The sequence below is a fragment of the Pan troglodytes genome, chromosome X (genome assembly GCF_028858775.2).
Source record: "Pan troglodytes isolate AG18354 chromosome X, NHGRI_mPanTro3-v2.0_pri, whole genome shotgun sequence".
Classification (NCBI taxonomy): domain Eukaryota; kingdom Metazoa; phylum Chordata; class Mammalia; order Primates; family Hominidae; genus Pan; species Pan troglodytes.
In genome coordinates this window covers 15,251,456-15,275,361 of record NC_072421.2, presented here as the reverse complement: position 1 = coordinate 15,275,361, position 23,906 = coordinate 15,251,456, and the positions used below count along the sequence as shown (strand labels likewise).

Genomic DNA, 23,906 nt, shown 5'->3' with positions numbered 1-23,906 from the left:
GTTTCTTAAATTTATCTCATCATAAGAATCACCTAGAGTGCTTATTAAGGGTACAGATTCTTGTATTCCACCCAACTTTATAAATCAACATCTGAAAGGAATTTTGCTGAGAATTAGTATGTTTCACAAGGGTCCTAGGTGAGTCTCATTATGATAAGGTAAGTTTGGGAAACCTGAGCAGTATTACCATATGTAAAAGAAGTTGTTGAAGGACTTAAACCATCCACTGACTAATAGACAGTTGCAGCATGAATTCTTTTAACTCTGTACTGTTTTGTGTTGAAATACCATCATAATGTAAGAATATTTTCTAGGTGGCACAAGTGATCCTGAACTTTTGCTGCTGTGTGCTGGACTTCTGTGAATGTGATTAAAGAAACGTTAGCACCAACAGGGAGGCAGTGAGGAGAAAATTGAGAAAGGCACAACATTAAAAGGTAATGTACAGCAAAGAGGATATTTGTGCTTGTTTACTTGTTTTCCTTATCTATGGCAGGACAAAATGTTCCTGAGAGGTAGCGAAGAGTGAGACAGGGCAGCTAACAGGATAGATTTATCTCTTCCAGCCCAGAGTATGTGCAGGAAACCTTTCAGTGGATGCAGTCAGAACTCAGTGAGCTCATACCCACATAAACTCCTCAATATAAGCAACGTCTCACAACAAATATTCAGCTTTACATCTAGGTATTTGCAGCATTAATAGGGACTGTGAAATATTTTTGTTTTCATTCCAACAGAGTAGCATATAACTATTACTTCACCAGCAAGATTAATTTATCAAATATTTTCTGGAACAGATTTTGAAAAGTCTTTCTCTCCTACTGTACATAAAATGTTAACTTTAGTTCTCAAGCAATATTGTTACAGGAGGTAACATTCTTCATATCAAAGGGTATGTTTCTCTCCCAGAGTTTGAAATGGAAAACAGGTGCAAGCCTTTTGATAGCCTCTATGAGATTGGGTTATAAACCAGAACAGTGCTTTCCAAGCATGTCTGCACACCAGAATTGCCTGGGGAGCTGCAGAAATACAGAGGCTGGTGCCCCTCCTAACACTGAGGTTTAGTTAGTGTAAGGTGTGTCTAAGGCTTGGGATTTTTAAAATATCCCCAGGCGATTCTAATGTGCAGGCAAGTTTGGGAACCACAGGACTGGAGATCTTGAGCTATGCATTTCAAACCTGAAGTCTCTGGACAGTGTAAAGCTTAGAATTCTGCACTAAAGTTTAAGTTGAGATAATGAGACCAGTCTCACTGGATTTATCATGTTGCAATCTACATGGATACGGCATAATTTACATAAAGCCAGAGCAATTGATGAAAAAAAGTCAATCAGATCAGTGATGTACACGCACGCACGCACGCGCACACACACACACACACACACACTGTCAATATTTAGAAGAACCAGGATTTTAAAGTAACGTTGTCAAATCAAGTATATATCCCCAATTAGAGTTGCCAGATAAATACAGGGAGCCCAGTTACTTCCGAATTTCAGATAAACAATTTTTAGTATAAGTATGTCCCATGCAATATTTGGTATGTGCTTATACTCAAAATTGTTTCTTGTTATCTGAAATTCCAGTTTAACTCCATGATATGTACTTTTATTTGCTGAAACTGACAATCCTCCCCAATTTTAAAGGCCTAAGCTGAGCACTAAGTCAGTGTAGTAGGACAAATCAGAACAAAAATTAACCTTGGCTTCTTGCTTATTGTGTGCTCTTCTGTTTTCTGAATTACATTGCCTAGCTAACCAACTCAAGCTCTACATTGTCTGAACTGAGGAGCAATCATACCTTATTCTGCCTCTTCTGTCTTCTTCGGAGGCGCAGGAACTCCTTGTGTTGCCTGGAGACGAAGTTCACCGCTGCGTATTCCAGTAAGGCAGCAAACACAAACAGAAGGCACACCGCCATCCAGATGTCAATCGCTTTTACATAGGAGACCTGAGAGAGAGAGAGAGACACACACACACACAGAGAGAGAGAGAGAGAGAAAGAAAGACTATGAAAGCCTGCCAGGAAACCAGATTCTTAATGGTGTGAGCAGCAAAATAACCTAATTTCCTTGGTCAATGATTTTCCAGCGTTTTCTTAAGAAAGTACTTAAGCCATTGATTCTACTTTGAAGATTCTGGGCAGAGCACTGAAAGTCACATGCCCCTGAACCAGTAGCTTTATTCCTGAGACCAGCTCCAATGACTTCAAGAATTTCCTTAATGACAGATTTTAAGTGTTCTCACTACAAATAAATATGTGAAATAATGCATATGTTAAGTAGCTCAATTTAGACATTCCATGATGTGTACATATATTGAAACATGTTATACACCATAAATATATACAATTTTTACTTATCAATTAAAAATAATTATTCTCTTAATTAGAAAAGAAAAACAAAACTTTGAGGCAAAATAGATGGGTGCTATTATTAAAACTGCTCACTTCTATTTTTTAAATTGACATTTAAAAATCAATATAATTAAGATATTTTCAAAACATGGATGAGAAATAAACTATATATGGCCTTAGGCTCTTCAAAAGCCAATTTGTAATTTTCTTCAATTTACTGATCCTAACTGACATGAAAACACAGTTCTAAATAGTTTTAAATCCTCACAATTAAAGAGTATTCAACCAAAGTAAAATATCAGGAATACAGCCTTGAGAAGGTATCTGGTTAAAAAGAAAACTTTGATAACCCTTCAGTGTTCGCTTAAGTGTTTAGTAAGTCTTATAATTTGACAAAGTAGATTCTGAAAGCAAATACTTTTTGCTTGCAATGGAAAATGCCCCTCATCTCACTCGACTTACAATTATTTTTTCAAGTGTAAAAGGGAAAAATAATTGGAGGAAGCTATAAAATATTGGATCCTAGACTACAAAGAATACTTATTAAACTACCATCTGAATGTGTACTATTCAATTCTAATTTTTAAATAGAGTTTCCTATATTTTGATAGCTGTCAAGTGCTTGCCAGCCAGTAGTTTTAAGCATTTTACATGTGTGAATTTTTTAACCCTTACAACAACTCATCCCAATTTTCTGATGAGAAAACTGGGGTAAAGAGGGATGAAATTATTATCCAAGGTAACAAAAGTAATAAATGACAGAGTCAAGATTGGAATTGGAACTCAGTCTGACTAATGGATTTCCTTTCTGAACACACACACACAAACACATTGCTAGGATCACAGTTTGTATCTTTGCATTTCCCTTTGACCTTTATACTGAGCATTTCCCATGTTACTTATTTTTCTTCTAGATCATAATTTCTAATGCTTGCCTAATGGTCTATACCATGATTAAACATTCTACATTGTAGGACATATAGGTTATTTTCTATCTAATATTTTATGACTGTAAGTTTTGCTGCTATAAACATTCTTCTCCCAAAATATTTGACTGTGTCCCTGATTATTTGTTGGATCAACTTTTAGGTGAGTTACAGAAGTAAAGATATGAAAATAGGCTCTTGAATTAGAAGGTTTGCAGGAGCACAGTGGACATAAAAGCAGAGATTCTGGAGTAAGATGCCCCAATTAAGAAATGCTGCTCTGCTACTATCTGTATAATTCAGTTATGTTATTTAACCTCTCTCCGCCTCTATTCCTCATCTCTAAAATAGGAGCAATAATAGTACCTACCTCATAGAGCTGTTAAGTGGATAAAATCACTTAATATACATAAAGATTTTAGAATAGTTTCAGAAAGTAGTTCCAAGATGGCCGAATAGGAACAGCTCCAGTCTACAGCTTCCAGCCTGTGCAATGCAGAAGACGAGGGATTTCTGCATTTCCAACTGAGGTACCGGGTTCATCTCACTGGGGCTCATCAGACAGTGGGGGCAGGACAGTGGGTGCAGCCCACCGAGCGTGAGCCGAAGCAGGGCGAGGCATTGCCTCACCCGGGAAGCGCAAGGGGTCAGGGAATTCCCTTTCCTACCCAAGGGAAGGGGTGACAGATGGCACCTGGAAAATCGGGTCACTCCCACCCTAATACTGCACTTTTGCAATGGTCTTAGCAAGAGGCACACCAGGAGATTATATCCTGCGCCTGGCTTGGAGGGTCCCACACCCACGGAGCCTCACTCATTGCTAGCACAGCAATCTGAGATCGAACTGCAAGGCAGCAGCGAGGCTGGGGAATGGGCGCCTGTCATTGCTGCGGCTTGAGTAGGTAAACAAAGCAGCCTGGAAGCTCGAACTGGGTGGAGCCCACAGCAGCTCAAGGAGGCCTGCCTGACTCTGTAGACTCCACCTCTGGGGGCAGGGCATAGCCAAACAAAAGGCAGCAGAAACCTCTGCAGACTTAAATGTCCCTGTCTGACAGCTTTGAAGAGAGTAGTGGTTCTCCCAGAATGGAGTTTGAGATCTGAGAACAGACAGACTGCCTCCTCAAGTGGGTCCCTGACCCCCGAGTAGCCTAACTGGGAGGCACCCCTGAGTAGGGGTAGATTGACACCTCACATGGCCGGGTACCTCTCTGAGATGAAGCTTCCAGAGGAAAGATCAGGCAGCAACATTGGCTGTTCAGCAATATTCGGTGTTCTGCAGCCTCTGCTGCTGATACCCAGGCAAACAGGGTCTGGAGTGGACCTCCAGCAAACTCCAACAGACCTGCAGCTGAGGGTCCTCACTGTTAGAAGGAAAACTAACAAACAGAAAGGACATCCACAACAAAACCCCATCTGTATGTCACCATCATCAAAGACCAAAGGTAGATAAAACCACAAAGATGGTGAAAAAACGGCAGAAAAGCTGAAAATCCTAAAAATCAGAGCACCTCTCCCCCTCCAAAGGAACGCAGCTCCTCACCAGCAATGGAACAAAGCTGGACAGAGAATGACTTTGACGAGTTGAGAGGAGGCTTCAGATGATCAAACTTCTCCAAGTTAAAGGAGGAAGTTCGAACCCATCACAAAGAAGCTAAAAACCTTCAAAAAAGATTAAATGAATGGCTAAGTAGAATAAACAGTGTAGAGAAGTCCTTAAATGACCTGATAGAGCTGAAAACCATGGCGCAAGAACTACATGATGCATGCACAAGCTTCAGTAGCTGATTCGATCAACTGGAAGAAAGGGTATCAGTGATTCAAGATCAAATTAATGAAATGAAGCTAGAAGAGAAGCTTAGAGAAAAAAGAGTAAAAAGAAATGAACAAAGCCTCCAAGAAATATGAGACTATGTGAAAAGACCAAATCTGCATCTGATTGGTGTACCTGAAAGTGACGAGGATAATGGAACCAAGTTGGAAAACACTCTTCAGGATATTATCCAGGAAAACTTCCCCAACCTAGCAAGGCAGGCCAACATTCAAATTCAGGAAATACAGAGAATGCCACAAAGATACTCCTGGAGAAGAGCAACGCCAAGACAGGTAACTGTCAGATTCACCAAAGCTGAAATGAAGGAAAAAATGTTAAGGGCAACCAAAGAGAAAGGTCTGGTTACCCACAAAGGGAAGCCCATCAGACTAACAGCAGGTCTCTTGGCAGAAACTCTACAAGCCAGCAGAGAGTGGGGAACAATATTCACTATTCTTAAAGAAAAGAATTTTTAACCCAGAATTTCATATCCAGCCAAACTAAGCTTCATAAGTAAAGGAGAAATAAAATCCTTTACAGACAAGCAAATGCTGAGAGATTTTGTCACCACCAGGCCTGCCCTAAAAGAGCTCCTGAAGGAAGCACTAAACATGGAAAGGAACAACTTGTACCAGCCACTGCAAAAACAAAGACCATCGAGGCTAGGAAGAAACTGCATCAACTAACGAGCAAAATAACCAGCTAACATCATAATGACAGGAACAAATTCACACATAACAATATTAACCTTAAATGTAAATGGGCTAAATGCTCCAATTAAAAGACAAAGACTGGCAAATTGGATTAAGAGTCAAGACCCATCAGTGTGCTGTATTCAGGAGACCCATCTCACATGCAGAGACACACATAGGCTCAAAATAAAGGGATGGAGGAAGATCTACGAAGCAAATGGAAAACAAAAAAAAGGCAGGACTTGCAACCCTAGTCTCTGATAAAACAGACTTTAAACCAACAAAGATCAAAAGAGAAAAAGAAGGCCATTACATAATGGTAAAGGGATCAATTCAACAAGAAGAGCTAAGTGTCCTAAAGATATATGCACCCAACACAGGAGCACCCAGATTCATAAAGCAAGTCCTTAGAGATCTACAAAGAGACTTAGACTCCCACACAATAATAATGGGAGACTTTAACACCCCACTGTCAACATTAGAAAGGTCAACAAGACAGAAAGTTAACAAGGATATCCAGGAATTGAACTCAGCCCTGCACCAAGCAGACCTAATAGACATCTACAGAACTCTCCACCCCAAATCAAAAGAATATACATTCTTCTCAGCACCACATCACACTTATTCCAAAATTACTTCCACGTAGTTGGAAGTAAAGCACTCCTCAGCAAATGTAAAATAACAGAAATCATTACAAACTGTCTCTCAGACCACAGTGCAATCAAACTAGAACTCAGGATTAAGAAACTCACTCAAAACTACACAACTACATGGAAACTGAACAACCTGTTCCTGAATGACTACTGGGTACATAACGAAATGAAGGCAGAAATAAAGATGTTCTTTGAAACCAATGAGAACAAAGACACAACATACCAGAATCTCTGGGACACATTTAAAGCAGTGTGTAGAGGGAAATTTATAGCACTAAATGCCCACAAGAGAAAGCAGGAAAGATCTAAAATTGACAACCTAACATCAGAATTAAAAGAACTAGAGAAGCAAGAGCAAACACATTCAGAAGGTAGCAGAAGGCAAGAAATAACTGAGATCAGAGCAGAACTGAAGGAGATAGAGACACAAAAAACCCTTCGAAAAATCAATGAATCCAGGAGCTGGTTTTTTGAAATGATCAACAAAATTGATAGACCACTAGCAAGACTAAGAAGAAAAGAGAGAAGAATCAAATAGACGCAATAAAAAATGACAAAGGGGATATCACCACCGATCCCACAGAAATACAAACTACCATCAGAGAATACTATAAACACCTCTATGCAAGTAAACTAGAAAATCTAGAAGAAATGGTTAAATTCCTGGACACATACACCCTCCCAAGACAAAACCAGGAAGAAGTTGAATCCCTGAATAGACCAATAACAGGCTCTGAAATTGAGACAATAATTAATAGCCTACCAACCAAAAAAAGTCCAGGACCAGAAGGATTCACAGCCGAATTCTACCAGAGGTACAAAGAGGAGATAGTACCATTCTTTCTGAAATTATTGCCATCAATAGAAAAAGAGGAAATCCTCCCTAAGTCATTTTATGAGGCCAGCATCGTGCTGATACCAAAGCCTGGCAGAGACACAACAAAAAAAGAGAATTTTAGACCAATATCCCTGATGAACATCGATGCAAAACTCCTCAATAAAATACTGGCAAACTGAATCCAGCAGCACATCAAAAAGCTTATCCACCATGATCAAGTGGGCTTCATCCCTGGGATGCAAGGCTGGTTCAATATACGCAAATCAATAAATGTAATCCAGCATATAAACAGAACCAAAGACAAAAACCACATGATTATCTCAATAGATGCAGAAAAGGCCTTTGACGAAATTCAACAACCCTTCATGCTAAAAACTCTCAATAAATTAGGTGTTGATGGGACATATCTCAAAATAATAAGAGCTATCTATGACAAACCCACAGCCAATATCATACCGAATGGGCAAAAACTGGAAGCATTCCCTTTGAAAACTGGCACAAGACAGGGATGCCCTCTCTCACCACTCCTATTCAACATAGTGTTGGAAGTTCTGGCCAGGGCAATCAGGCAGGAGAAGGAAATAAAGGGTATTCAATTAGGAAAAGAGGAAGTCAAATTATCCCTGTTTGTAGATGAGATGATTTTATCTTTAGAAAACCCCATGGTCTCAGCCCAAAATCTCCTTAAGCTGATAAGCAACTTCAGCAAAGTCTCAGGATACAAAATCAATGTGCAAAAATCACAAGCATTCTTATACACCAGTAACAGACAAACAGAGCCAAATCATGAGTGAACTCCCATTCACAATTGCTTCAAAGAGAATAAAATACCTAGGAATCCAGTTCACAAGAGATATGAAGGACCTGTTCAAGGAGAACTACAAACCACTGCTCAACAAAATAAAAGAGGACACAAACAAATGGAAGAACATTCCATGCTCATGGATAGGAAGAATCAATATCCTGAAAATGGCCATACTGCCCAAGGTAATTTATAGATTCAATGCCATCCCCATCAAGCTACCAATGCCTTTCTTCACAGAATTGGAAAAAACTACTTTAAAGTTCATATGGAACCAAAAAAGAGCCTGCATCGCCAAGTCAATCCTAAGCCAAAAGAACAAAGCTGGAGGCATCACGCTACCTGACTTTGAACTATACTACAAGGCTATAGTAACCAAAACAGCATGGTACTGGTACCAAAACAGAGATCTAGACCAATGGAACAGAACAGAGCCCTCAGAAATAATACCACACATCTACAACCATCTGATCTTTGACAAACCTGGCAAAAACAAGAAAAGGGGAAAGGATTCCCTATTTATTTATTTATTATTTTTTTATTTTTGAAACCCAAGTTTTACTATTCTGTACATTCACGTAGCAAAATCCCATCAAATTAATGTCATAGACATTATAGGCCCACAATAAAATTCTTAGCTAAGAATTCTCCATGGCCCTACTGATTCTGCTTTTTTTTTATTATACTTTAAGTTTTAGGGTACATGTGCACAATGTGCAGGTTAGTTACATATGTATACATGTGCCATGCTGGTCCACTGCATTAAATAGGATTCCCTATTTAATAAATGGTGCTGGGAAAATTGGCTAGCCATATGTAGAAAGCTGAAACTGGATCCCTTCCTTACACCTTATACAAAAATTAATTCAAGATGTATTAAAGACTTAAATGTTAGACCTAAAACCATAAAGACCATAGAAGGAAACCTAGGCAATACCATTAGGACATAGGCATGGGCAAGGACTTCATGTCTACAACACCAAAAGCAATGGCAACAAAAGACAAAATTGACAAATGGGATCTAATTAAACTAAAGAGCTTCTGCACAGCAAAAGAAACTACCATCAGAGTGAACAGGCAACCTACAGAATGGGAGAAAATTTTTGCAATCTACTCATCTGACAAAGGGCTGATATCCAGAATCTACAATGAACTCAAACAAATTTACAAGAAAAAAACAACCCCATCAACAAGTGGGCAAAGGACATGAACAGACACTTCTCAAAAGAAGACATTTATGCAGCCAAAAGACACATGAAAAAATGCTCATCATCACTGGCCATCAGAGAAATGCAAATCAAAAGCACAATGAGATACCATCTCACACCAGTTAGAATGGTGATCATTAAAAAGTCAGGAAACAACACGTGCTGGAGAGAATGTGGAGAAATAGGAACACTTTTACACTGTTGTTGGGACTGTAAACTAGTACAGCCATTGTGGAAGACAGTGTGGCGATTCCTCAAGGATTTAGAACTAGAAATACCATTTGACCCAGCCACCCCATTACTGGGTATATACCCAAAGGATTATAAATCATGCTTCTATAAAGACACATGCACACGTATGTTTATTGCGGCACTATTCACAATAGCAAAGACTTGGAACCAACTCAAATGTCCATCAATGATAGACTGCATTAAGAAAATGTGGCATATATACACCATGGAATACTATGCAGCCATAAAAAAGGATGAGTTCTTGTCCTTTGTAGGGACATGGATGAAGCTGGAAACCATCATCCTCAGCAAACTGTTGCAAGGACAAAAAACCAAACACCGCATATTCTCACTCATAGGTGGGAATTGAACAATGAGAACACTTGGACACAGGAAGGGGAACATCACACACCGGGGCCTGTCGTGGGGTGGGGGGAGGGGGAAAGGAAAGCATTAGGAGATATACGTAATGTAAATGATGAGTTATCGGGTGCAGCACACCAACATGGCACATGTATACATATGTAACAAACCCGCACGTTGTGCACATGTACCCTAGAACTTAAAGTATAATTTAAAAAATTTTTAAAATAGTTTCAAACACAGAATAAGTCCTTATAAATGTTTGCAATTATTTGGCCATAGAAGGGTGTGATTTTGTTAATGGATAAATTTTGGAAGAGACAAAAATTAATAAGGAACATAAAACTCACCCACAATCATAATATATTCTAATTATTATTTTTAAGATCACCACCTGCCTTACACTATTTGTCTAAAACAATCTGAAGTACTTGTGTCAGTTCCACATGTGTTGTGATAAAATGATCTAGCACTTTATCTCCAGTCTTTTAAACATATTATTCTTCCTACCTGGGATGGTTATTCCCACTCCTTCTGATTAATAGATGCCTCAGAATTCTTTAGGACTTAGCCAAGATATCAATTCCCCTGGGAATATCCCGACCTTTCCCCTTTCTCTCATCTGAGTTAGGGGCCATGTTTCTTTGTTCCCTTATCACTCTCTATTGAACTTATCTGTTCCTTCTTAGCCCACTTTTTACATGGAAGATGTCCCTCATCTCACTCAACTTACAATTTTATATATATTTATATATATATACACACACACACATACATATATAAATACATATATACACACATAAATATACATATATATACACACACACATATATATACATATACATATATTTTTTTTTTTGAGATGGTGTCTCGCACTGTTGCCCAGGCTGGAGTGCAGTGGCGCGATCTCGGCTCACTGCAACCTCTGCCTCCCAGGATCAAATGATTCTCCTGCCTCAGCCTGCCGAGTAACTGGGATTACAGGCACGTGCCACCACACCTGGCTAACTTTTGTATTTTTTAGTAGAGACAGGGTTTCACCATGTTGCCCAGGCTGGTCTCAAACTGCTGACCTCAAATGATTTGCCCATCTCAGCCTCCTAAAGTGCTGGAATTACAGGCGTGAGCCACTGTGCCCGGCCAGTTACATTTTAAAGTATTCCCTGACCCTACTCTTAGACTGTAGGTTTATTTTTTTGTTTTTGTTTTTAGTTTAGGCCCTGTGCAGTATTACTTTGTATCACCAGCACAGGACCTAGCAAATAGTGCATAGGCAGTAGTTATGTGGGATGGATAGATGGATTGGTGGATAAATACATGGCGAATGGATCTATGATGGATGGACTGATGGTTGAATGAATGAATTGAATGAAAGAAGGAAGGAAGGAAGGAAGCAAGGAAGGAAAGGAAGGAAATATCTAGCTATTTTTGCATCTTTGTGCTTTAATTTAAACAGTTATGAATGATATACTGTTACCCACGATTGTATATATTTGATAGTTCTAAGAGTGTACTATTAGTGAGTTTTTATTCTCTCAGCTCGCCTAACATTCCTGGAACATTTGCTTCCTTAATAGTTTGTCTTGTATTTGCTCTTCTGGAACACCAACATGGCACATGTATACATATGTAACAAACCCGCAAGTTGTGCACCTTTACCCTAGAACTTAAAGTATAATTAAGTTATACTATTTTCCTGTAATAATAGAACATTACCAATCACAGCATTTCCAGTTATATATTATTCAGATGGCCCATAAATGTTTTAAGACCCAATAATGAGAGGAATGTGTTAATGCCCGAGATATGTGCCTACCACGAGCTAAGTCCAGTAGAGCTGACCATCATTCCTCCTCTTCCTGGTGTTTACAGCATTCAGTAATTTCTACACCTTTTCCCCATCTTCTAGCAATCAGCAGAACAAGCTCATATTTGGCTTCTTTTATAGCTGCTCATAAATGAGTCCTTTCAGTCTCTTAATCATTTTGGTTGCTCTCTGAGTTTCCTCCAAATCATGAACATCTTTCCAGCATTGAAGTGCTGGCATTAAATGCATTATTCACATGGATTTAGAGGGTGTTGTGAGACATCTATCACATATGATGTGATGTTCCTTGGTGCTGGTTTCTCAGAACTGAAATGCCTTTTTGTTGCTTTTACCCAGCTCTGATGTCAGATTCTCTTCTTTCAGCTGCTAATCCTTAGATATTTTGAGCTCACATCTTCCCCTGTTACATTATTTTTATGATTCTTGGGCTTACAAGATTCCTTCTTGAACTACTTTCTACAAACTTGCAAGATAGTTTTAAAAGGTAATGAAGTTCTCAAAATGCTGTTATGATTAACTAAGTTGGTATCTTTTCAGGCATATTTAATTCAGGAAAACAAAAACAAACATTGAGAGCATACTACATGGAAGGCTGTACTAGGTGCTGGTGGGAAATGGGGTAAAAGATACAAAGATGACTAAGAAGTATATTAATTCTCCCCAGGACTTCCCAGATTATATTTCAGGGGACCCCACTCATGCTGTGCTCCAGAAAGTATCATTCACATAGATCATGGAGCAGCATATTATAGTCCATGGATCAAATTCAGTCCACTGCCTGTTTTATAAATAAAGTTTTATTTGAAGACAGCCATATTCATTCATTTACATATTGTCTGTGGATACTTTTGAACTAAAATGGTACAGTTGAGTAGTTGTGACAGAAACCAAATGGCCACAAAGCCTAAAATACCATATGGCTCTTTACAGAAAACATTTTCCAGCCTCTGACCTAGACTTTAGTGTTATCTTGTTTTTCTTGGGGTTGTACATCTTAGTGGCCCTGCTTCACCACTTAAGAATCCCATGGTCTACTGAGGGAAACAGTCACATGAACATATAAGTGATATAAAGTAGATGGTTCCACATGACAAAGTAAAGGAAGGACAAAAAGTCGGTAGAATACGGGGAGGTTAATGTCGATGGAAAAATCAGTAAAGGCTTTATTCCTAGGTGGTGTAGCACTTGTTTTAGGCTTGAGGAGAGCCATGTCTTTGGTGGGTAGAAGAAGCTGTAAAATCAAAGCCATAAAGATGGGAGAGAGTACGGTGGTCTTGCAAATAATGAGCAACCCAGTGACCGGGATATGCTGGGCACCTGGGAGTTAACGATGAGGGGTGGACAGTTAGGCCAGGCTGGCAAAAGAAGGCATTGAAAGCCAAGCTGATAGGTTTGGGGTTTCAAAAATTTGTAAAGATAAGCTAATGGTTTTGAGGTGGAGTATAGATGTATAAGGTGTCTTTCTTTCTTTCTTTTTCTTTTTTTCTTTTTTTTTTTTTAACAATTATCATGATGCTCTTTGCCTCTGATGAAAGCAAGAGTCTTAGCAAAGTAGACATTATCCTCCTTATGGAAATTTACCTTCCGTCTTCTTGGCACTTTCACCTCTATATAGGTTGGTTCTCTTCTAGGCTCTCCAACATCTCTGAATCATCTGATCTTCCTTACTCTCTTTGGGACATCTTATTCCATTTGGTATTTCCATTTCTTGAACTCTCCTCCTCAGTTTTCACTCTATCTTCATATCCTCAATGAATTAATCCACTCCTATAGCTTTCTTCTTATTTCTGTGTGTCAGGGTGGAGGTGGTGGTGGTGGTGGTGTGTATGTTGAGCGCTATAACAGAGACTGGCTATATTCTTCTAAATTTCATTTCCTCTACCAGTAAGCTGGATTTGCCACTTCTTTTGGATCCTCCATGGAATGTAGGCAGAAGTTATACATGTTAGGACCTCTAAAATCTTCCATGAGGCCCTTAAGACTATACCTTCTGCAGCCACCTTAGATGTGACCTGTTTAAGATGGCAGTGCCATAAGATGGAAGAAGCCTGGATCCCCAAAAGACCTGGGGCCACCAACCCCATAGTAGAGTTTAATGTGAGTGAGAAGGAAATTTTTATTTTGTCAGGCTACAGGAATAAGAAGAAAGCTATAGGAGTGGATAAATTCATTGAGGATATGAAGGTTTTGTGTTTCCAAAGCTCTCAAATTATTCCCTCAGCCCTGACCTCACAGCAGGATTCTGTGATAATACTAAAATAGCTAGTTAGTATTTGCAAAATTAAACATATTAAATGCCACCTCCTTCTTATTCATCTCATTTAAATCTTTCTTCTCACTAGCAACCTGGTTTTACCACTGTTTCCCCCTCCATTGCCTTCATCTCTAATACGCAATCTATTGCACAGACTCAACATTTCTCTCTGTAAAGCAATCCTGGGTTTACTCTTTACTCTCTCCATTCCAAAGATGTCACTTTAATCCTATCCATCAACACCTAATGCCTGGTTATTATAACAACTTCCTAACCAGTCCCCCTGCATTCAGTTCTTCCCCATGGCACCTAGTCTTTTGCTTCTGTGAAATTAAATTTAAAACACCAATTTCGTTTTGAAACACATCTGCTTAGGAATTACTGTGGCTGCCTATTGCAGTCTCTGGTATTCAAGGCCTCCCACAGCATGTGTCTACCCTAGTTAATCAATCTTATTGCACTCTTTCATAACACAAGCTTGGTGTTTTGTTTAAACAATTTTGCTTAGCCGTGAGTAAGCCAAATCCATTCCCACTGATGACTTTGTCTACACCAGTAGTTCCTAAATGAGGTTGACTTTTCACTCCAGGGGACATTTGGCAATGTCTGGAGATATTTTTGATTGTCACAACCAGGGAGCAGTGCTATTGGCATCTAGTAGTTGAGGTCACGGATGCTTCTAAACATCCTATTATGACAGGACAGCATCCAAAACAAAGACTTATCCAGTCAAAACGCTAATAATTCTGAGGTTGGAAAACCCTGAGAGAGAGAAAGCAAAAACAAAAACAAACAAACAAAAAACCGAGGTAACTATATCCAGTCCAGTGGTTCTCAACCAGAAGTGATGTTGCTGTGAAGAACATTCAGCAGTGTCAGAAGATGTTTTTGGTTGTTCCATCTGGGAAGTAAAGAGTTGCTCTGGTTTCTAGTGGGTTGAGGCCAGGGATGCTGTTAAATACCCAACAATGCAAAGGACAGCTCTTTATGACAAATAATTACCCCGTCCCAAATATTAATAGTGTTATAAGGTGGAAAAACCCTGGTCTACACTCTTCTCCCAGCATATAAACATTTCCCACATTTTATATCTGTTTATTTCCAGATAATTCTTCAAGGAGTAGACCAAATTCCATCCCCAAGGTGATAATTTCTTTGCCTATTCTAGCCCACGGTTGTCTTGCCCATCTTTAGAATTTGTAACGCACTTAAAGATAGAATCATCCAGTTTAGTCTTCGCTTCATGCATATGTGTTTTATCCACCCAACTAAAGTATAGGATACTTGGGGGAATATAGATCCAGTAATGTCTTCTGTATCCATGCCACCAAGGACAAGTTTTTGTGCATATAGTAAGTGTCCCTGTAAGTTTTTGTTGACCGTCAAATTTTCCAAGTGCTATATAAATTCAAATTCCTTTCACAATTACTGCTTTATATAAAGGGTAAGCTACAAAAAAAAAAGACAACTAAAAAGAAGAAAAATGTACTTTTGGTCTTTTAGAGATGATAGTTGTTTATATCCAAATTACTCTGGATTTATTTTCATTAAGGGAAAGGAGAATACTTATTATTTAGATGACTTTATAACTTATGTAGTTTGCAAATATATCTGGCGGGAAAGTAGAACCAGTCAAGTGGTTTAGGGTTTCATGGTGCTAGATAAGCATGTATCTGTTGTTTGAACAGATAAGTGAGATGGTGGAATTTGGTTAGTTGCTCAGTTGTTTCACATTGTATAGACATTTCTTAGAGGTGTTTCCCATTAATATTCTTTTTAATACTGTCTTGGCATTTTTGAAAACTTTGGCAAGTTTTATTGAGTCAATTTTTTTCATGAATTACATCATTAGTTCAGTTTCAAAGTAGAAAATCAAGTCATGAATTTATTTACTTTAGCCCCACAATTTGTTTTGTCGGTGTTCAGACACTATACTGTTTCCTGTGCCATGAAGCCAGTTGATGTTATTGTTTGGGACATTTTCTACATGATGTTTATCCCCAGGACAGAAGAATAAGTCACCATTGTACAAGGATTACTTGAATGTCCTTACAGCTTGGATACCCTCTCCATTCCTCATGGGCAAGGCACTTCCATGTGATAATGTGCCAACTAAAGTATATTCACATTCCCAGCCCCTAGGCTGACCCCAGAGAACTGCGACATTCCTCCAGCAGCTAATCAAGGAGGATTGCTAATGAATGTGTACAGAGAGCAGTTCACTACAGTGGAGAAAAAACACAAATGACTATGATCAAGTGTTGTTTTGTAATAGAAAAGAAACAAAATGGAATTCATAGGGCAATCTCAAAATATTCAGATATTCCTTCTTTAAGTGGAATGATTCCTCATATCCACCTGCTTGAGTCAATGTTTAATTATTCTCCACAATATATCCATGTAACAAAATTGCACTTGTGCCACTTACATTTATACAAATAAAAATGTTTAATTATTCTCAAACTATGCCTGAAAACTATTGGTAAAGCAGAATAGAAGTTTTTTCTTCTGTACAGTACAATTTCATTTTATCTAATTTATATGTGGAAAATATGTAATTAACCTTGATTAATGCAGCTGTTGAAATGAGAGATACCTGTTGGCCACAGTAGCCTGAGATGTGTTTCTATTACATAAAATAGAAGGCTTTGGTAGCTCCAATCAACTTATCTTTTATTGAGTGCTATAAAGTATACCATCATGCTTTCCATTCCCATTTTTGGGGGAAATTAGTTTATTAAATGCATATCTAAACTTTATATAGCTAGTAATTAACAGAGGTGGGAATGAGAATTCTGGCTTTGCTTTTTCTGTTTGATCTCTTACCTATATTCAGTAACTGTATCACGAGAAAAAAATATAGTCAAGTTAATCCTGGTGCCAAAGATTCATGGTGCTGTACAATTTCATGTTTATAGTTTCACTGCCAAGTTGCCATTTTTATTGCCTAATTAAGGAGCTCACACCTGCCATTTAATGCTGGGGAAATCAGATTTCCTTGGCAGAGATGGATGATGACAGCACTGACTACCTGGCCCATCCCAGTGTCACCACCCTCACCCCATTTTCTCTCCATATCTAATATTCTTGAGTTCTAAACTGAGTAGTTGAGTAAAGAGTTACTTATTAAAGTGCTGTTTGCAGAAATAGACACTGAGTGGCAATGCCTCCAAGCCTGGTATCTGCAGGAACCAACCAATTATAAATGGACCTTTGGGGACCAATTAGTTTGTTGGGCATTGGATGGTACACAGGCCTAGTGAGTTGATATTCTTTCCAAAGATGAATACATTTCTCTCCATTATGGTGGTCAGAAAATTGTTTAAAGTAGCTTGCCAAAACTTACTATCCGTGTGAGTTTCATGAGTGGAGAGGTACAAGAAGAGTAAAACTGCCAGCCCTAGAATACACAAGCAACACCAGGTGATATCCATTGTTAGAGGCACCATAGGGACACTCTGCAGAAAGGCACCTCTAAGTCTCAGCCTCCTGCAAATGTAGGCATCTGAGAGAGTCAAGGTGAAGGAGGGGTTAGCATCTGGAGGAAGTAGGGCAATGCAGCATCTTCTTCCCTGTGCTTATGTCTGCCACGTCACTACATTTTTGGCTGATAGACAAGCACATTGATTCCTGCCATAGTCTACTTCCTGTGCCTGCACCTTCAGTGACAAAACAAGTGATGTATGTTTATTATCTAACAAGGGCAGGAATAAGGGGGAAGTGGGGATTCGGAACAAATTGCCCACTGGTGGAAAAACAATCTCAATGAAGAAAAGACCCAATTGGGTGATCTCAGTATTGGAAAGACAACAATGGGCTTTGGGGAGATGATGAGATGATGCTTCACTTAATAAATGTTTGTGTAGTCAGAGAGTGTGTGTGTTTGTGTGTGTGTGCATGGGAGAGAGAGAGAGAAAAGGAGAAAGAGAGAAAGAGAAGAGAAAAACTGGGAGACTATGAAGATATGGAAGAAAGAAAAAAAGGAAAAATAATGAATATTTTTGAAGCTAGACCAACTTGGATTTGAATCCTAGGTGAATGACCAATGAATTTGGAAAAATTACTTAACCTTTTTGAATCTTGATTTCTTCATATCAAAGTAGGGGCCCACACATTCCAGTTTCATGGGGTCATTGAAGGATTGAATAAGATACTTTATATAAAACTTAACACTCATTTGGCAGATTGTAGATTCTCAGACACATTGGCTTGTAAGGGATGAGCCCCTGAAGACATTGCATAATTCAAAACTTGCATAATTCAAGGCAGTTTTCCCCACAGGAATAATGTAAAGTAAAATATCTTGTATTTCATGTTTTGCGCATGGACTAAGACTTTGTTAGTATTTTTATATTGCTTTGCTTTAAATTCACATAATCTAAGTTCACATAAATGGAACTTCATTGCAGTGAGCACTCCTGTATATCATGGGGACTGATATATGCTGTTACAAAAAGAAAACAGAACAAAATCACCACCACCACTATCATCAACAAAAAGCTTACACCACCACCATTCTATGAGTTATCTCCATTATAAGGATAAGGAAACTGAGTTCACTCATTAACTTTACCAAGATCACACAGCAAAAGAATGGTTGAGCTGCGATTTGCATTAAATCCGCCTTGACTCCAAATTCTGTGCTTTTCTGCCTCACTGACCCCTGTGGGAACCTCCCTCTCTGGCAATGAGTCAGAAGAATTACTCACAGACTGTGCTTACACCAGATGACAACATCTGATGTGGAAAAGAGGTGAGAAGGTACATGCAGTGGGACTGGCAAGCAAGAAACAGCAGTAGCACTGTCACACCTGCAGCCATGGACATACTGTGAAGATAAGTGTTCATAGATGGCAGATAACCGCAATCTTCATTTGTTTTCTCAGTCAGCAATTAGTGCCTCGACTACTTGTATACTATTTGTGCATTTACTCCCTACCCTAACCCAGGTTCAAAATTCATACTTACAAGCAAGGAAATAAAAGAGGGAAGTTTAATAACTGTTATTTGGAAAGGCCTTGGAATGGTGGGTAAGGTTTATAGTGATGGGTAGAGGAATATGGAAGAGCTGACAGGTCTCCACTCCCTGGACTGAGCTTGTTGGTTTATGATTTCCAAGTTGCCTATGCCTCCTATAGTGGGATGAGGAGCCAAATCAGGAAGGAAGCAGTGGCCAAACCTTTCACCCCTGACCATTTCTCAAACTCAGAACCTTACCAGAGTGAGTGGGTGTACCTGTGTTAAGTGACTATGTGCAGATGCGTCATCATCTCATAACAATTATGGATGATGTACTCCTGAGATGAACAGTGGGTAAAATATGTAGGGAATGGGTGATTCTGGAGTACAAAATAGAGGCAGTCTTAGAAGCCCAGTTCTACTTGCAGTGATGGAGAAATCATTTCCCCAGAATACCTAGAATCTTGTGATAACTCCAGGATACAAAGAGGCCCCTTCTGGTGCTGAACTTCTCCACCAATGCACCTGAACCCTCTGAGCACTGTGATGCTACATCCTGGGGATGAGAACAGGGATTCCTTTAGTGGAGGGCCATAGAGTATTTAACATATGAGAGTATAGTGTGAAATATGAATTTCAATTGAATGGTAGAGTGAGTGGTAGCCGAGAAGCTTTCCCACCCAGACTCTGGCTTGTGGACTGATTTAGTGTCAGCTCTGTACTTTAATGTGAGCTCACAGTGGAGGCTGCAGATCATCAAGGATGTCTCGATAGGAGCCAACTTGCCAGACACCTTCCCTTCTTGGCATGGGACTCTGGGCGCTCAAGCCTAGTGTGTTCTAACCTAAAGCTCTTGAAGTTAATCAGCTACCTACTGTTTCATACTATTCAAAGTGAAACGGAAATGGAAAAATTCCAGGCATCCACCACGCTCCAGGTTCCATGTGGGGAGGAGAAAACAAGAAAAGCAGCTACAGGTCAGTCAAAGGTTTGTAATTAATGTGGTTCAAAAGCTTCTGGCTGGGCTGTTGATCTCACTTTTTGTTAGTTATAAATTACCAAAGATTATGTATGTCTCTACTGTATCCACTTCCTATAGTTGAGCAACATTTTGATACAAGTCAGCTCCATTCCTTTCTCCTTAACAAAAAAACCAGAAGCACAAATCACCCACTAATAGTTAAATACCTATTTGCAATAGCTACTAGCCTACAGGAGTCTGTAATGATTAAAAAGAAATCCTACTGCCTCTTGAGTAAAATGACATAAGTAGATGTGTAAGCTCTTTGAAGAAATAAAAGGCCATGCCATCAGATAGCATTATTATTTTTCAATATGGAAGTGTACAGAATGCTTAAAAGATAAAGTGTAAGTGTGAAAATATTTTGGTTGGGCTCATTGAGTGCCTCAGTTTCTAACATATCAGTTGCATACATCTGCTTCAGAAAGTTTAGATCAATCTCAGCCCCTTGGCGGAAATCAATCCAGTATGAATATCTAAAGTAAGAGAAAGCAGCAAGGCTGTGTTGGAGAGAGCCATGAGAAGATGCCAAAAATGTGGACCTCAGCTTTGCCACTGGCTCACATTGCAAATTTGGGCACACTATCTCACGATTTGGGGTCTCACACTCCCACTTGGGATATAAAAGGATCGGGCTGATAATTTCTAAGGGTTCTGCTATTCTAAGATTCTGTGACTCAAGGGAAATAAAAAGTGATGAGAGAGGAAACCACGTCAATAGCAGTATGGGTTCCCAATTTCAAGGTGATCAGAGCTGTGAGTCCCAGTAACAGCCTTCAGGCCCTCTACTCTGCATTCTTAGCACTTTCAGTATCATCTGATAATGTCTATTCATTGAATGCCTCTATGTGCCAGGCAAGACTTGCCTAAAATAGTGAATTCCTTGCTTAGAAGCAAATAGTACTAATTCAGGAAAAACAATTGCATGTACAATACTATGTGCATAGCAGATACACTGAGTTTACTTGCAGATTCAATGGACAATTCTCACATAAACCCTCAGCAACTCACCCCAAGCTCTGCTTTTCTGCCTAAGAGATTTCTCTGGTACCTTGGAAACTTTCTTGACATGCATGCAAGGAAGCCTAGAACACTACCAGGGGCAGTCCTCAACCATGGAAGGATGGGGGTTGGTGGATAAAGACCCTGGATTTCCTGGTACTTGTTGTTGGGGCAAGTCTGAAGAGAATTCTACACAGTTTTTGGAGGATCCCTAGCATAATTGAACACTAGTTGTCCCTCATGGTAACCAACTCAATAATACACTTGTTTGCCTTTTCTCTTTTCACTATTTACATTCCACATTCTCTCTTGTCTTTCTTGTCACCATCTTTCAAATAAACTGCATCCAAATGCTTGTCACAGGGTCTGCAGTTTACTGAAACAAATGACTCAAACCCCAAATTAGATCAGGAGAGCCTATCAAAAAAATGATGCCTGCCACATCATTGCCATTTAGAACCAGGATAGCAAAGAAACACATCCTGAAAATTTTTTTCTTACTAGCAAATATCCTATGCCTGGCTGGCTTGCCCATCACCAGTAAGAATGGAGTGTTGACATGAATCAAAAAACATTCTTCAAGCAGTAAGTACCAAATCAATTTAGGACCTATATTGCCCATATGATTTAACACCCATCACTTCCCTTTTTGCTCTGCACAGCTAGTTTTAAATTTATAAAATTAAAATAATGGAGCTGAAACAGAAACTAGTATTTCCTGTCTAATACTGTGCGAGAATCATTCAGCATATGCCAACTCTCCTGGGGTCAGATAATGAGAGCACCTTATTTGCAGAAATGTTATATAAATAATCTGTCCCACCCTGAGCTCCTTAGGAGGACAGAGTCACAGTTACATTTTGAGCCTATAAGGATGTGGATATTACGAAAGTACAAATTACTCCTGTTGACAGGACATCAGTTAAAGATTTTAACAGTGATATGGTTTGGCTGTGTCCCCACCCAAATCTTATCTTAAATTTCCATGTGTTATGGGAGGGACCTGGTGGGAGGTAGTTGAATCATGGGGGCAGGTCTTTCCCGTGCTGTTGTCATGATAGTGAATAAGTCTCGCGAGATCTGGTGGTTTTAAAAATGAGAGTTTCTCTGCACAAGCTCTCTTTTGCCTGCTGCCATCCACATAAGATGTGACTTGCTTCTCCTTGCCTTCCACCATGATTGTGAGGCCTCCCCAGCCACGTGGGACTATAAGTCCATTAAACCTCTTTCTTTTCTAAATTGCCCAGTCTTAGATATGTCTTTATCAGCAGTGTGAAAACAAACTAATACAGTAAATTGGTACAATAGAGTGGGGTATTGCTGAAAAGATAGCCAAAAATATGGAAGTGACTTTGGAACTGGGTAACAAGCAGAGGTTGGAACAGTTTGGAGGGCTCAGAAGACAGGAAAATATAGGAAAGTTTGGAACTTCCTAGAAACTTGTTGAATGGCTTTGACAAAAATGCCGATAGTGATATGAACAATAAGGTCCAGGCTGAGGTGGTCTCAGGTGGAGATAAGAAACTTGTTGGGAACCAGAGCAAAGGTGACTCTTATTATGTTTTAGCAAAGAGACTGGAGGCATTTTGCCCCTGGCCTAGAGATTTGTGGAACTTTGAACTTGAGAGAGATGATTTAGGGTATCTTGTAGAAGAAATTTCTAAGCAGCAAAGCATTCAAGAGGTGACTTCGGTGTTGTTAAAGGCATTCAGTTTCAAAAGGGAAACAGCATAAAAGTTTGGAAAATTTGCAGCCTGACAATGCAATAGAAAAGTAAATCCCATTTTCTGAGGAGAAATTCAAGCTGTCTGCAGAAATCTGCATAAGTAACGAGGAGCCAAATATTAATCACCAAGACAATGAAGAAAATGTCTCCAGGGCATGTTGGAGACCTTTGCAGCAGCCCCTCCCGTCACAGGCCCAGAGGCCTAGGAGGAAAATGTGGTTTCATGGGTTGGGCCTGGGGTCCCTGTGCTGTTTGCAGCGTGCAGTCTCGGGACTTGGTGACCTGCATCCCAGCCATTCCAGCTGTGGCTGAAAGGGGCCAACATAGAGCTCAGGCTGTGGCTTCAGAGGGTGCAAGCCTCAAGCCTTGGCAGCTTCCACGTGGTGTTGAACCCGTGAGTACACAAAAGTCAAGAACTGAGGTTTGGGAACCTAGATTTCAGAAGAGGTATAGAAACACCTGGATGCCCAAGCAGAAGTTTGCTGTAGGGTTGATGTTCTCATGGAGTACCTCTGCTAGGGCAGTGAAGAAGTGAAATGTGGGTTGGGAGCCCCCACACAGAGTCCCTACTGAGACACCACCTAGTGCACCTGTGAGAAGAGGGCCACCGTCCTTCCAACCCCAGAATGATAGCTCCACTGACAGCTTGTACTGTACACCTGGAAAAGCTGTAGACATTCAATGCCAGCCTGTGAAAATAGCCAGGAGGGAGGCTGTACCTTGCAAATCCACAGGGGCAGAGCTGCCTGAGACCATGGGAACCCATCTCTTGCATCAGAGTCACCTGGATGTGAGACATGGAGTCAAAGGAGATCATTTTGGAGCTTTAAGATTTGACTGCCCTGCTGAATTTTGGACTTGCATGGGGCCTGTAGCCCCTTTGTTTTGACCAATTTTTCCCATTTGGAATGGCTGTATTTGCCCAATGCCTGTATTCCGATTGTATCTAGGAAGTAACTAACTTGTTTTTGATTTTACAGGCTCATAGGTGGAAGGAACTTGCCTTGTCTCAGATGAGACTTTGGACTGTGGACTTTTGAGTTAATGGTGAAATGAGTTAAGACTTTGGGGGACTGTTGGGAAGGCATGATTGGTTTTGAAATGTGAGGACATGAGATTTAGAGGGGCTAGGGGCAGAATGATATGGTTTGGCTGTCTCCCCACCAAAAATTTCATCTTGAATTTCCACGTGTTGTGGGAGGGACCCAGTGGGAGGTAATTGAATCATGGGGCAGGTC

General features: G+C 39.8%; 1 protein-coding gene and 1 long non-coding RNA gene across 5 annotated transcripts in view; one reads left to right on the top strand and one right to left on the bottom strand.

Annotated features, from left to right (window-relative positions):
- Nucleotides 1-23,906, bottom strand: part of GLRA2 (glycine receptor alpha 2) — a 204,384-nt gene that overhangs the window by 39,146 nt on the left and 141,332 nt on the right. For all 4 annotated transcript variants that reach the window (XM_009438789.4, XM_001137132.5, XM_001137046.6 and 1 more), the window contains one exon: nucleotides 1,801-1,950. In XM_009438789.4, coding sequence (XP_009437064.1) covers nucleotides 1,801-1,950 — 150 coding nt within the window. The remainder of the gene's footprint in view (nucleotides 1-1,800; nucleotides 1,951-23,906) is intronic.
- On the top strand, nucleotides 315-2,265 carry LOC134809317 (uncharacterized). The gene is made up of 2 exons (XR_010154756.1): nucleotides 315-437; nucleotides 1,754-2,265. It is a non-coding gene; the product is annotated as an uncharacterized LOC134809317 (long non-coding RNA).